We start from the raw sequence: 14292 nt of genomic DNA, 5'->3' as shown, positions 1-14292 counted from the left end.
TGAAAAAGAGATCATTGATCTCAATGGGATTTCACCTGGATAAATAAAGGTTTTGAATTGAATTGAAGCACAAGTGTTACATAGTGATGTCACTGTGTTCAGGAAATAAACAAAGGAGTCCAATGTGGGAGAGCAACTTCCTCTGGGGGGAACTTTGGATTTGCAGACCATTTTCATGCACACAAGCCTATATGACACACTACAGGAAACGGGAACCCCCGAAAAGCACAATAGGGCCTCTTTAAGATATGCAGCAAACATGTTAAGAACTTCTTTTTTTTACAGAAAGAACAAAAAGTGCATAATAATCAATAAGAACATAAAAGGGCACTTTGTCATCTTGGTGCTGTGTTTTGTTTCACTCCATAAATACTGCTACAGAGCCCAGAGAACAGTTTGAGTGCACGCCGCCCCCAAAACAGGAAGTATAAATGCATAAAACAAATCATCGCTGACTCCTGTGAAACTGTGTCGCCCCCTGCTGTCAGAGTTAGGTATTGCTCTGTCAGTTGAAGTGCAGCGAATTATCTACCTCCCATCTCATAGAAGACCTAGAATGATGAGGCAATAAACAAAAAGGAATCTGCGAGCCCTTAAAACAAACCGGTCTTACTGCAACCACATGAATACTTGGAGAAAGGCTTAATCTGGACACACACACACACACACACACACACACACACACACACACACACACACACACACACACACACACACACACACACACACACACACACACACACACACACACACACACACACACACACACACACACACACACCCCACACACACACACACACACACACACACACACACACACACACACACACACACACACACACACACACACACACACACACACACACACACACACACACACACACACACACACACACACACACACACACACACACACACACACACATTAAAGTGTTCACAGGGGGAATGTATCGGCCAATGAAAATTCAACGGAAAGTAGAAAAAGGTGATCCAAGTAGATATGATGTGATGGCACGACTGATTTCATAATCAATGATATATATTTACATGTTTACCTAATGTGGATATACCAAAGAGACCACCCACCATGTGGACTCTCATCACCTTGGATAACTGTGTATATATTTGACAGATGATTATATTCAGAATTAGGAAGCCCAGTTGGAGGAGTAAGTCTTTTCTGGAGGTATAATCTGGGCTACTTTAAGTGATAAGGATCGAATAAATAAGACTTCAAAGAGAGAGGAGACGACATTATCATGAGCAGTAAAGTGGTTTGATCGTCTCACAAGAAGTCTTTAAAAAAAAAAGGCAGTAAAATCTCAAGACGTTTGAATCTAATTAGCAACCGTACAAAAAGAGACACAGATTTACTGGTGGAGGCCACAGGAGTTAGATTCACAGTTGTCAAGGAAGGGAGCGATACACTTTTGTGTTTCCTAATATGGAGAGAAGAGAGGAAGACGAAGTGAAGGAAGGGAAGAGGTGAGTGTGCTCTGTCCAGTTGTGTCCAGTGGGACTCCGTTAAGGCGATGGTGGATGCCGACTCTCGCCTCCTCACAGCAGCGAGCAGCGGAAGAAGCTGTTCTTCTTCGGCTGTTCTGTGATCTTCACTCCGTGGCTGCTGCCCTGCGGGTTGTTGCCCTCCTGAGAGCCGGAGAGAGAGAGCTCAGTTACAGGTCGCCATTACACTGCTTTCATCAATATGTTACAGTCCTCAGATATATACAGACCCTGTCTCTGATTGGCTCCAAACACCAAACAGATCATTGCAGCATTACCCACAATCCCCTCTGTTTCAGCCCTGTTTCCAAAGTGCTGATTCGCTGTCTGATTCGCTGCCCCTCCCCACGTCCCTCTGAGAGACATTTGGTTAGAAAGAACTCAATGGTGCTCTAGAGGAGATTCAGGTGATAAGGGGGGGGGGGGGGGTTACCTTGGTTGCTGATTGGCTAATGGGTACACGAGACAATACATCGTTATGACATCATAAAGTGGCCAAAATCTGATCAGCTCATTTTCAGACAGGTTTTTATAGAAATGGATCAAAAAGAGAGAGAATCTTTGTTCCTGAAACTTTCAGAGTCTCTTTCCACAGAGGGGACACATGTTGATGTAGAAGAGACATGAAGAAGAGGGGACACATGTTGATGTAGAAGAGACATGAAGAAGAGGGGACACATGTTGATGTAGAAGAGACATGAAGAAGAGGGGACACATGTTGATGTAGAAGAGACGTGGAGAAGAGGGGACACATGTTGATGTAGAAGAGACATGGAGAAGAGGGGACACATGTTGATGTAGAAGAGACATGGAGAAGAGGGGACACATGTTGGTGTATAAGAGACATGAAGAAGAGGGGACACATGTTGATGTAGAAGAGACATGAAGAAGAGGGGACACATGTTGATGTAGAAGAGACATGAAGAAGAGGGGACACATGTTGATGTAGAAGAGACATGAAGAAGAGGAGACACATGTTGATGAAGAAGAGACATGAAGAAGAGGGGACACATGTTGATGTAGAAGAGACATGGAGAAGAGGGGACACATGGTGATGTAGAAGAGACATGAAGAAGAGGGGACACATGGTGATGGAGAAGAGGGGACACATGTTGATGTAGAAGAGACATGAAGAAGAGGGGACACATGTTGATGTAGAAGAGAAATGAAGAAGAGGGGACACATGTTGATGTAGAAGAGACATGGAGAAGAGGGGACACATGGTGATGTAGAAGAGACATGAAGAAGAGGGGACACATATTGATGTAGAAGAGACATGAAGAAGAGGGGACACATGTTGATGTAGAAGAGACATGGAGAAGAGGGGACACATGGTGATGTAGAAGAGACATGGAGAGGAGGGGACACATGGTGATGTAGAAGAGACATGAAGAAGAGGGGACACATGTTGATGTAGAAGAGACAAGGAGAAGAGGGGACACATGTTGATGTAGAAGTGACATGAAGAAGAGGGGACACATCTTGATGTAGAAGAGACATGAAGAAGAGGGGACACATGTTGATGTAGAAGAGACATGAAGAAGAGGGGACACATGTTTATGTAGAAGAGACATGGAGAAGAGGGGACACATGTTGATGTAGAAGAGACATGAAGAAGAGGGGACACATCTTGATGTAGAAGAGACATGAAGAAGAGGGGACACATGTTGATGTAGAAGAGACATGAAGAAGAGGGGACACATGTTGATGTAGAAGAGACATGAAGAAGAGGGGACACATGTTGATGTAGAAGAGACAAGGAGAAGAGGGGACACATGTTGATGTAGAAGTGACATGAAGAAGAGGGGACACATCTTGATGTAGAAGAGACATGAAGAAGAGGGGACACATGTTGATGTAGAAGAGACATGGAGAAGAGGGGACACATGTTGATGTAGAAGAGACATGAAGAAGAGGGGACACATGTTTATGTAGAAGAGACATGGAGAAGAGGGGACACATGTTGATGTAGAAGAGACATGAAGAAGAGGGGACACATCTTGATGTAGAAGAGACATGAAGAAGAGGGGACACATGTTGATGTAGAAGAGACATGAAGAAGAGGGGACACATGTTGATGTAGAAGAGACATGAAGATGATGATTTTGCACAATAGGTGACCTTTAATTAGGATGTTGGAGAAATACATTCAATTTAGTAAGAAACCATTCATTTTCTGGCTGTTTTTGTTTATATTGAATTAATCATTATTTAATGCAATTATTTCAGTAATTCTTCATGCTTTTATTTTGAAGGCAGTGTTGGGCACCTGGTGAGTATTATATGTTTGCCTACTTTTCATCTCAAGAGTCCTATTATGAACCCGGACATGTTGAGTACCCCAAAGCGTGATGTTAGAAATGTAAAGTACGGGTCCACAGCACATAGAGACTGCCAGATGCTAATTTGCACAATTAGCATAAGTTGGGTTGATTAGCATTAAATTGTATCATAAAATATGCAAACAATAGTTACAAATCGGTATAAACTGCGAAGTTGGGTCCTGAAAATGTTGTCTTTTTAAAACACACTGACAACGAGGCCCAAAGTATCATATCTCATGTCTTGGTGAAACTGCCAGCTGTGAATAGATATGCAACTTATGCTAATTGTGCAAATTGCCCAACATATGAAAGTTGGCATCTGGCAGTTTCTATGTGCTGTGGACCCTACTTCACATTTCTAACATGACACTTTGGGGTACTCAACATTTCCAGGTTCACAAGCAACTAGTATAGACTCCATCGAAGTCACATTGACCGAGGACACAAGAGGAGAGTCCTAGCTTTCTAATGATATCAGGGTTGTTGTTGTTGTTGTTGTTGTTGTTGTACTCCAAATATTAAGCTAAATATGTCACATTCTATAATGTGTCACCGAGTCATCACTTCTCTGGAATCCATCGATCTGATTGGTTGTTAGCGGCTAGCAAATAATCAAAGTAGTACGGAGGGAAGATATTTTGGTTTGGATTACTGGTCTGGGGGAAGTGTGTGTGTGTGTGTGTGTGTGTGTGTGTGTGTGTGTGTGTGTGTGTGTGTGTGTGTGTGTGTGTGTGTGTGTGTGTGTGTGTGTGTGTGTGTGTGTGTGTGTGTGTGTGTGTGTGTGTGTGTTTCCCGGGGAAAACCCTCAGGAGAAACACATGCTGTTGTTTTGCCCGCTGTGACGTCAAGTTACTCCGTTCTCCGCTTGTAATTATGCCGACGCTTCAAAGTTATATTTATCATCTGAATTTGCTGAAACAAGTTTAATATTCTGAAAGCCAAGACTTTGTTTATTTGAAACCAGATGAAAACAAACTGTAACGGACCCTGCCGTGTTATCTGTGATCACTATACGCCTTACATTCATAATGTCAGCTGGAGGGAGGGGGGGCGGCGAGTGAGAGCTGTCCTCTTCCCTTCACAAGCTTCAAACATGTATTTATCGTGTGATTTTGGAAATAGAAGTTTCATATTCTGAAAGCAAAGACTTTAGTTAAAATCAAACAAAACACCTGAAAACTATTTTTTTACGCAAATCCACGTTTATTTTGAAATGAGCCGTTGCGACTTCCGACTGATTCCGTAGAGCGGGTCACATGTTGGAGACCGGTGGTGGGATCAGCGATAAGTATATTCTTGCCTTGAACATTCTTCCTGCGTAAGATTCGCTTGTTGGTCGCCAAGCGGCAGTTTTATTTTGAGTAAGACGTTCCGTTTGATTTCTTTCACTTAGCCGCTACATATCAGCAAAAGAAAAGTCACACAGCAATAGTTTTATTAAAAAGTTTCCATTTTCTTACCAGCTTCTTGTCCATTTTCGCTTTGATGTCTCTGGCGAGGGTTAAGAAGGCCTGCGGACAAAAGCAGATCAAATGTAATTATTGAAATTGAATCAAAGCATATTAAACGGTGGTTCTCTGATTATTTTGAACACTGTGGTTCTAATCTAATTAAGCCCGACATCTAATTTGATTATTTTCATTGTGTTACAAGTGGCTGATAATCTGATTATAGTTCATCTGACGGGCAAAAAGTAATCCATGTCTGTCTTTCAGCTCTTTGGATGCAGACAGCTGTCACAGGGCGGCTGGCTGTTGCTCCAGAGAGAAGTGTTTCCTGCTGCCTCCGTCCTTCATCAGCTGATCCACTTCCTCAGTGCAAGTGGGTTCTTTTTCTCAAGGCACACAGCACGTGTATTTTCCTCTCGATACGTGTAGTTGTGAGGTGTCGAGTAGAAGAAATGAAGTGGTGGTATTACGCTTTGTGTTTAATGGTACGCTTATCGGTTCTTTAGGAGAAAAAAAATAAGGTAAACTAATTGTGAACAAAAGTAACATAGCTAATATTTAAATGAAATAAATAATATTTCACATCAAAAGAAACAACAGTGTTTTAACAAATCGTATTAAATAATCTGAAGACAGAACTGTGAACAGAATAGCTGAAACTTTAACAAACTAAATAACTCAGTTTCCTCTAATCATTAACCCATGTTTTTATAACTGAGTTAGCTCCGTGTGTTGCTGCTAGCATACATGACACCTGACGTGGAAACGTTACTCGTGGATGTGGCTACAGAGCAGCTAGAAAGACAGTGGAACCCGGTGCATTCCTCCGTCTGGATGTGGAGCACTTTTGATAAATGTTTAGACAAATTGCTCGTGTTACCGCCCTCACATGATAAACTGTTATTGCACTTTAGGCAACGAGGATTGTCCACATCGAGACGGGTAAAGTTTAACCACACATCGGAGCGCTTAGTTCTCTCTGTGTGTGCGTTGCCCCGCCCCCTCGCACACAGGCGGGGGGGAGAGATCTCGTCTGGAAAGTACAAAAAAATAATCGTAGACGCATTTTGCAGTCTTTTTGCGCATTAGAAACGGAGTTGGCGAAACTAAAACTGCAATATAATGTTTGTGTAGCAATAATACAGATATGACATTTTTTTACATGTCTCCAGTACCGATAAAAAGACCGATAACGCCGGAGCTTAACGGTACCACGGTCTTTAATAATTCAGCCCCGGGAACCCTTTAATACCGGGGCTCGGTAAATATTTTTGTATTATTGTTTTACATATTCGAAATAAATCTAATCAAATCAAAGCCCACTACATAAAAAATACAGAAATATATATATATATTGTATCGCCATTTATCACAAAGAAACCCAATATACAGTACTGTCTTTATCACTCTTCATCCCTGACGATTATGTGCAGTCAATTTCTTAAACTCTGTGACAAGTCTTTTTAAACGCACAGACAACGAGGACCGAAGTATCGTCGTAACTCATCTCTTAGTTAAGATCCTTTCAGCTGTGAAGGAATGACCGCAGAAAAAGCTTGAACTCACGTTCTCCACGTTGATGTTCGCTTTTGCGCTCGTCTCCATGAACTTGATACCGTACTCGAGCGCCAGCTGACAGCAGGAGAGAAGAAGAACGGTCACAGTCAGTATAATCGATCATAAAGTGTTAATTATTCTTATTAAATCTAGTCGTGTGTTTTCGCCCACCTTCTCCCCTCGGTCTTTGGACACCTGTCGCTTGTCGTTGACATCGCATTTGTTCCCAAGGACCATCCTCTCCACATCGGCTGAAGCATGCTGGGAAACATAAACGTGCATAGTGAACTAAGAGAAGTGTAATAAATTATAGAATGCATTAGATTTATACACTCTAATTTTTTTGTATACATTTATAAGAACAAGTTCCTTGACACTGAGTCTCACACAACATGGTACATATACAATATCATACTGTTATATACAAATATATATATATATATATAATATAATCAAAAAGAACAATATATAATAGTAATTATCATCAAAAGCATAAGAAATATAAAATATAGAGTCTAATTAGAGGCGTACAATATATTCCCTTTGCCGAATACCTTCCAGCAGGCGGCCATTCTTCTAAATACACTTCCAGATGTATACACTCTTTTTAGAGAAACATTGTGAACATAAGACACTCTAACGCGCACACTGAACAGACGTCACTCATGTTTACCTCTTCGATATTCCGTATCCAGTTCTTGATGTTTTCAAAGGACTTCTCATTGGTTATGTCATACACTAACATGATGCCCTGGAGAGGAAAAGAAAAGACACATTTCAGAAGCCAGAAAACGATTAAATCATTGACCAATTATTCGTTATTAACCGCTTGGGAATGTATCGCCTAATGTGATCATTTAACCCTCATTAGTGAAGGATCACACGACTGTCGAGGGCCAAGTAAAGCATGGTACTTCGACACCAGGGAGGCATGATATCATGATATCTGGGGTCAATAATGGTACACATATATTATCATGCATTCATAATCATCATCAGCTTTATTGAAGAGACTTCAAGACATACAACAAATATAAATTAAAAAAGGCAGTTATACTAATGTTTCCACAGATGTGACTGGTATCGTACAGTACAATTCGATAATGAAATTATTAACGATAAGTAGAGCCGATAATACACAACGTATTTGGTTTAATTTACTTAACGACCACAGCATGCACATACTTCAATAAAGACATCACATTTACAACTTGCAAAAAAACCAAAGGCAATACAGTTTACTTAAAGGTCCCATCATGTCATGCTTCTCCGGTTCTGACCCGTCCCCTTGTGTTATGAAGGTTTCCTGCATGTAAACGGCCTGCAGAGTCAAAACCCTCAAAGTACACCCTGTAGCGAGTAAAACTCTAACGCAGAGAAGACCCGTCTGTGCTGCCCCAGAACGCCTCGTTGGACATTTCTCTTTTTCCATTTTTTTCTTTCCGAGTATAGTGACGTAACCATGCCCAGGCCCAATGGACCAATCCGTGGAGCTCCTCACACACACACACACTAATCTTTTTCTCAGATTTCTGAACTCAGCCTGAGACAGTGAGACATCGCGAAACTCAGCCTGAACTGTTGTCTCGCAGCAGCCAGGAAACGACACCAGTTATCCAGCTCACACTGTCCGCTCCTCGCAGCAGCGAGCCCCGCAACGTCCCGCCAACACGGCCCCCAGACCCCACGCAGCGTTCTCATCGGTTTGTCCTTACTGGTGTCATTTTCTGATTGCTAACAAATGCCATTGTAAACCATAATCACTGATGTTCCGCTGTAACGGTGCTGGACTCATCAGAACAGAGTGGGCGAGCTGACCAATCAGAGCACAGTGGGCTCACAGGGAGGGGGGGGCAGGAGCTCCAACAAGCCGTGTAGGACAGAGAGTGAATACACATCCTATACAGAGATGCTGTGAGAAACCAACGTGAGTTTGGAAAATTGAACAATGTCATCTATTCTAGTCGACCTCAACAATGGAATTATGATCAGTAGAAATGGCCATGACACGGGACCTTTAAGCGAAATATGGAATCACAGGCAACCAGTTAAACTTGAACTAAAGGAGAGGCTAGGGAAAATAGCGTAAAACAATACACTGAGCGCACCTCAGATTACCCAGGTGTGTACAACATTAACAACAATACCAACAATGCTGGGTGTAGTTCGGGTAGAGGTTGTTGGTACAGAGCTGACACCTGAGATTACCAACACCGATCACCTATTCTGATCCCAAAAATAAAACACTATGGTACGATTTATTAAAAGACAAAGCAACTTACCATGGCTCCTCTGTAGTAGGCTGTCGTGATGGTCCTGAACCGCTCTTGTCCTGCTGTATCCCTACATGTCAAAAACAACACTTAGTCTGCAAGCCTTAGCTATATTTCATCTGTTCATTGAGAAAACAAAGGGGCAATAGCCTAACTCTGTGAAAAGTTCTTAATAAAATACATAATCAACTCCATAACTGTCTTATTTAAAGTGTTGTGTGTATTGGAGGACAATAACGACAGAATGTGTGAGATGCCTCATCAAGCTGCTGTTAGTCATGATATAGATTCAATACTACTACCTTTAAACCTATTTTCTTCTACCTATTACAACTTTAAAGACACAAATACATAGTGTATACTGTATGTTCGCTTGAGAGACTTAAGAGTTGACAACACCAGGTTCAATGTTTTACAAGATTCCAGTCTTGTAAAGAGTGAATATATTACAAGCTACTGAAGCATCCGTAATGCAGATGTTAATCTTCTCATGAGATGTACCTGATAGATTGTCATTTTAGTGTAATTACAATCCACCCTTAATCTTCACATACAAGTCAAACTGTAAAGTGAAAGTGGATGTTGATATCTTACCATATCTGTAGCTTGATCTTCTTGCCATCTAATTCTATTGTTCTGATCTTGAAATCAATACCTAAAGGAAAAAACAAAATACATATAATTACATTTTATGAATTACTCCCATCCCTGTCCAACCACAGAACACATTACGACAACTTTGACATACATGAAACACGTCTCCAGCCCTCAAAGACTGTAACCACAATTATGTTTAAACTTTTCTAGCTTTTTATATTGAAATGTTATAGTCTGTACAATTGGTTAATATGTTTACTGACATTATTTTATCTTAGTGCTTTCTTTGCATTGTCATTGCTACTACCTCTGCTTTTATTTATTTGTTTCTATTTCTATTAATGCATTGAGAGATGCCAACGAAATGTCCTTCATCCTCTGTATGATCACAATAAAGATATTCTGATTCTCAAAAACAAGGCACATCTGTGACAGTCACATTAATGATTGATTTTAGAAGCTTCATTACTGTTTTCTGTAACATTGGCTACCACAGTGCGAAGTACAAGCAGCTGGTCATATGAAAAGCATGATGGATATGTAAAGAGGATACAGTGTTGGAGGCGGGGCCCCGTTCATTCCTATGAGAGTTTCTCAGTGGCGCATGAAGCTCAAAATGAAGCGACTCATCCGGGGCCTTTTGCCCACCGAGCATGCGCACTTGAGTTTTTCTTAAATCCCGCCTTCGGCTTTAGCTAATTTTCCAACTTTAAGACCCTAATGATTATATTATTTATTATACACCGATTTACAGAAATCTATTTCCCAATGTAAGTCAATGGGGGCAACTGGGAAAGTATTTTTGGTCACGGAGTTGTAGTACCCCCGTTTGGCCATTCTTTAAAAAATCTGCATCAACGGCCGGCGCACTTCCTGGGGTTTTGATGAAAAGTGACACTGCTAGCTAGCTCACTGACAGCTTTGTAGCTAGGTAGTTTAGCTTAAAATAGCACGTTTAAAACACTGTAATAGCTTTCATTAGGTTAACAGCCTTACTGCTTATACATACACGGGATTTGTACGAATATAAACTGGTTGAAATACAGTTGTCGTTTCCTGAAAAGCCCCTCCAACAAGCCGGCTTCCTGACTAGCCTCTACAACGAATGCTAAAAAGTTAGCAAGAAATTAGCATGACGGGATGGGCTGCTCCTGTACTTTTTCAGCAAAAACAGCCTTAATAAAACCACTTTTACTCACCTATAGTAGAGATAAACGTAGAGTTGAAGGCATCTTCTGAAAATCTGAATAGCACACAGGTCTTTCCGACGCCTGAATCGCCGATTAAAAGTAGTTTAAACAAGTAATCGTAAGTCTTCGCCATGTTATTAGCTAGTTTACTACTGCGGATATCCCGCCCGTCGTGAGAAAAAGAAACGTCACAACTAAGTGAGCTGTCCTTTTGGATAAATCAACTGTCACTCCGCTCTGTCGTCGTGGCTCCGGAAGTCCGCTGGTGAACCGCTGGGTTCGTTCGTTTTGATGTCTTGGGTCACCCGAGTACCAAGATTTGTTAATCAGTCTTTTGACAAAATAGTTCTTGGCTATGGAGGACGAAACCTTCCAAAAAACAAACAATACATACATTGATTACATAATGTTAATTAAAGGGGCCAATAAATGAAAAATACACTTAAAATACAGATTAAAAAAGATGATTATCAATATATTTAAATCATAGTAGATTATTTGGTAAATAATACAAAGATAAATTAAGATACAAATTCATTTGATTAATTAACGCCAATATTTGTTTTATTATTAATATTATTGCTACAGTTGTTGGTAAATTAATTTATCTATTGAGTCTTTTATTTAACTATTTGTATCTTATCAGGTTCTGTACTCTATATCGTACATATTACATATTATAATGTGTGTATAAAATACAGAAAATATTAAATATATAACAGGTTTCGGTAAAACACGTAAACGTAGCCTATTTTTGTACACCCTGCTACAGTCCCATTAAGTTATTATATATTAAATATTTGCACCATCTCAAAACAGAAAACCATGACGCTTTTATTTCGTAAATTAAGGGGGAAATTATCAACAGACGTTATTGCACTACTAAAATATAAGACAGGTATTGAATATCATATAAAGATGGGAAGAAGGGAGTCTAAAAGTCTATTTTGAATTTTTTTATTTCCTTTAGGCCTACTGTAAAAAAAAGCTCTAGTGAGACCACATGTAATTGAATCATTGACTTTTTAATTGTACTGTTTACAAAACTAGTTTTAAAATAATTATGTAAACTTGGACCAGTATAATCTGACGCGCCTCCCCTAAAGAGAGACCCCGCCCGCCTGCTCGGTGTCTTCCGGTCACAGAGCCACTTTACACCTGCAGAACAACAACAAACTCCAGCTGCTTTGAGACAAGAGCCGCACTTCAAATATCACGTTATCTCTCGTATTTGCATTGGACGAAAAAGTGTTTGGAGCAAAAATGTCTGTAAGTGATTTTTTATTTTCTGGATAGAAACTTTAGGGCTTGCATAACAGCTTTGATTAACAGAGAGCTTCTCAAATAGTCTGTTATCAATTGATAAGCAACACATTTTATGTAAGAACTATGAGAAAATATCCATTAGTTATGTCAATTTATGTGGTGTAAGGCGTAAATATGTGTTTGAAATGTATTTTAAAATAATTTCATGCATACAGTATGCATGTGTAGATTCCCAGAAATGATAGGGATTTGCCCAGACATGTTTGTGCACTTGCTTTTAGTTTTACTTCATTTACCAGACTGTAGGGGGCATTACGGTGTCATCAAAACATCTAACAAACTATCATCGCCTCGTCGTTCAATGAAAACATAACACACATTTGATTTACAATAGCGTTAAAAACATGTACACTATAAATCTAAACCCCTCTGACCTCGGTTGCAGGATAGCGATCTGTTCCACCCCAGTCTGGTCAAGGAGAGGAGCAGACACAAGAAGAAGAGGCTGGTGCAGAGTCCAAACTCCTACTTCATGGATGTTAAATGCGCAGGTGAGGACTGCAACACGCTGTAGATGTTCCTCTCTGATTAGGTTCAGTATGTGTATGATTAAGTATCTTATTGTCTCTACTCCCCAGGCTGCTACAAGATCACCACCATCTTCAGCCACGCTCAGACGGTGGTGCCATGTGGGGGCTGCTCTTTAATCCTCTGCCAACCAGCAGGGGGGAAATGCAGACTAACAGAAGGTAAAACATAGATATTTAAGTGCTTAGGATTTTCTCTGCAGGTGTGAGTGCACAAAGACCACCAGTTTTATCCCACAAGCCATAAGACTGCTTAACTCCTGAGCTTGCACACTTTTTTTGTATTGTCTTGAATATCCAGTTGCATTGTCGGAGGAGCCTGTGACCTAAGTTGTTTTATTGCATACTGTAGCTGTGCATGAGACAGTAAAGCCCTTTGAACCTTTGAGTAGATGTATGATAAAGATGACAAACCTATAAGTCCATCAGACGGGAGGCAACAATATATGAAGTCTTAGAAATGAATAAGGTAACTTATATAGTAAACAAAAATATTAAGTATAGTGAGTGAGTGAATGAGGCTGTGATTTAATGTATACAATTAATAACCCTCCAATTAGCTAAATAATTTCTAAATGGAGAAAGGTGGAGCTTGGGGAAATAAATTAACATAACCCATAGGCATTTATTACACATTAGAGGAGTAGACGCTATTTTAAATTATTCATTTATTTGTACTTTTTGGTTTATTTTGGTTTTCTTCAGTTTGCATCATTAGCACCCGCTTTAAAAATTGTATATGTAAGTGATTCTGGATGCATGCGTGAGTGTATATTTACACATTAATATTTACGTTTGTATCACTTGGTTTATACGTTACAGAAAAACTTTAATTGCAAAATTAATAAATATATAGGACATTTTCCCCAAAAAGTACATGCTGTATATGAAATGGAGTTTGAACAAAATAAAAAGACATAGGTATTACATTTTATACTTTGTTGTTTTGACGGTGATGAGATATATTCAAAAGGTTTTTTTATCTGTTTTCATTTAGGTTGTGCCTTCAGAAAGAAATACACCTGAGCAGAAATGTGCAAAACATCCATGAAAGGAAGCAGAAGGGAAGAATGGAGCATGAAGAAATGCGGCTAAGCCAAGTGTGTTAAATCTTAAGTAGAGAATCGGTATCGCTGTGAGGTGGAGGGACCGACAATGTAAAGTCAATGGGAGGGACATGTTATCCCCCTGTGGGGTTGCATTGAACAGAGCAGGAGGGATGAACTAAATCATATACATGCAGAGATTCCATTTCTTTAACTAACTTATATATATCAGATTGATATGATGAAGCACTTAATGAGTAGTACTTTTGTAATACTTTCAAAGAAAAGATCAAATCTTCAAAATGCACAAAAAGTCCATGAGTCATGATTTCTGTAAAACATTTATTAGGTTGACATAGATGGGGGGGGAGGGTTGGTGAATAAAATAATTCAAAATGGCCTCGTGATGCGCTTTTCATGGCCCTGGCATGAGATGAAACCATGACGTCCATCACAAACAAACAAAAATAAAGTAAAACATTTTAAGAATTTATTTATTTT

General features: G+C 39.9%; 2 protein-coding genes across 2 annotated transcripts; one reads left to right on the top strand and one right to left on the bottom strand.

Moving 5' to 3' along the window:
* Nucleotides 1-1307: 1307 nt before the first annotated feature.
* LOC117445384 (ras-related protein Rab-8A) lies at nucleotides 1308-11138 on the bottom strand. The gene is made up of 8 exons (XM_034081043.2): nucleotides 10902-11138; nucleotides 9700-9760; nucleotides 9115-9175; nucleotides 7506-7583; nucleotides 7004-7093; nucleotides 6842-6907; nucleotides 5288-5338; nucleotides 1308-1647 (listed from the first exon to the last, which is right to left on the bottom strand). The coding sequence occupies exons 1-8, from the start codon at nucleotides 11023-11025 to the stop codon at nucleotides 1558-1560; spliced, it is 621 nt and encodes a 206-aa protein (XP_033936934.1). The 5' UTR covers nucleotides 11026-11138; the 3' UTR covers nucleotides 1308-1557.
* Nucleotides 11139-12021: 883 nt separating this feature from the next.
* Nucleotides 12022-14284, top strand: LOC117445755 (small ribosomal subunit protein eS27-like). Its single transcript, XM_034081602.2, has 4 exons — nucleotides 12022-12161; nucleotides 12604-12709; nucleotides 12797-12907; nucleotides 13743-14284. The coding sequence occupies exons 1-4, from the start codon at nucleotides 12156-12158 to the stop codon at nucleotides 13769-13771; spliced, it is 252 nt and encodes an 83-aa protein (XP_033937493.1). The 5' UTR covers nucleotides 12022-12155; the 3' UTR covers nucleotides 13772-14284.
* Nucleotides 14285-14292: the final 8 nt, after the last annotated feature.

This window comes from Pseudochaenichthys georgianus, chromosome 4, assembly GCF_902827115.2.
Source record: "Pseudochaenichthys georgianus chromosome 4, fPseGeo1.2, whole genome shotgun sequence".
NCBI lineage: Eukaryota > Metazoa > Chordata > Actinopteri > Perciformes > Channichthyidae > Pseudochaenichthys > Pseudochaenichthys georgianus.
The sequence above is the reverse complement of the archived record's forward strand: the minus strand, read 5'-3'. Positions and strand labels throughout refer to the sequence as shown.

What these genes read in the sequence shown, in the direction of transcription:
- LOC117445384 (XM_034081043.2), bottom strand. Translation starts at nt 11,025, where the DNA reads ATGGCGAAGACTTACGATTACTTGTTTAAACTACTTTTAATCGGCGAT. An exon ending in TACGTTTATCTCTACTATAG is followed by an intron (nt 9,761 to 10,901) that starts GTGAGTAAAAGT and finishes TTTTTCCTTTAG; the next exon opens with GTATTGATTTCAAGATCAGA. An exon ending in CCTACTACAGAGGAGCCATG is followed by an intron (nt 7,584 to 9,114) that starts GTAAGTTGCTTT and finishes TTTCCTCTCCAG; the next exon opens with GGCATCATGTTAGTGTATGA.
- LOC117445755 (XM_034081602.2), top strand. An exon ending in CATGGATGTTAAATGCGCAG is followed by an intron (nt 12,710 to 12,796) that starts GTGAGGACTGCA and finishes TCTACTCCCCAG; the next exon opens with GCTGCTACAAGATCACCACC. An exon ending in GAAATGCAGACTAACAGAAG is followed by an intron (nt 12,908 to 13,742) that starts GTAAAACATAGA and finishes GTTTTCATTTAG; the next exon opens with GTTGTGCCTTCAGAAAGAAA.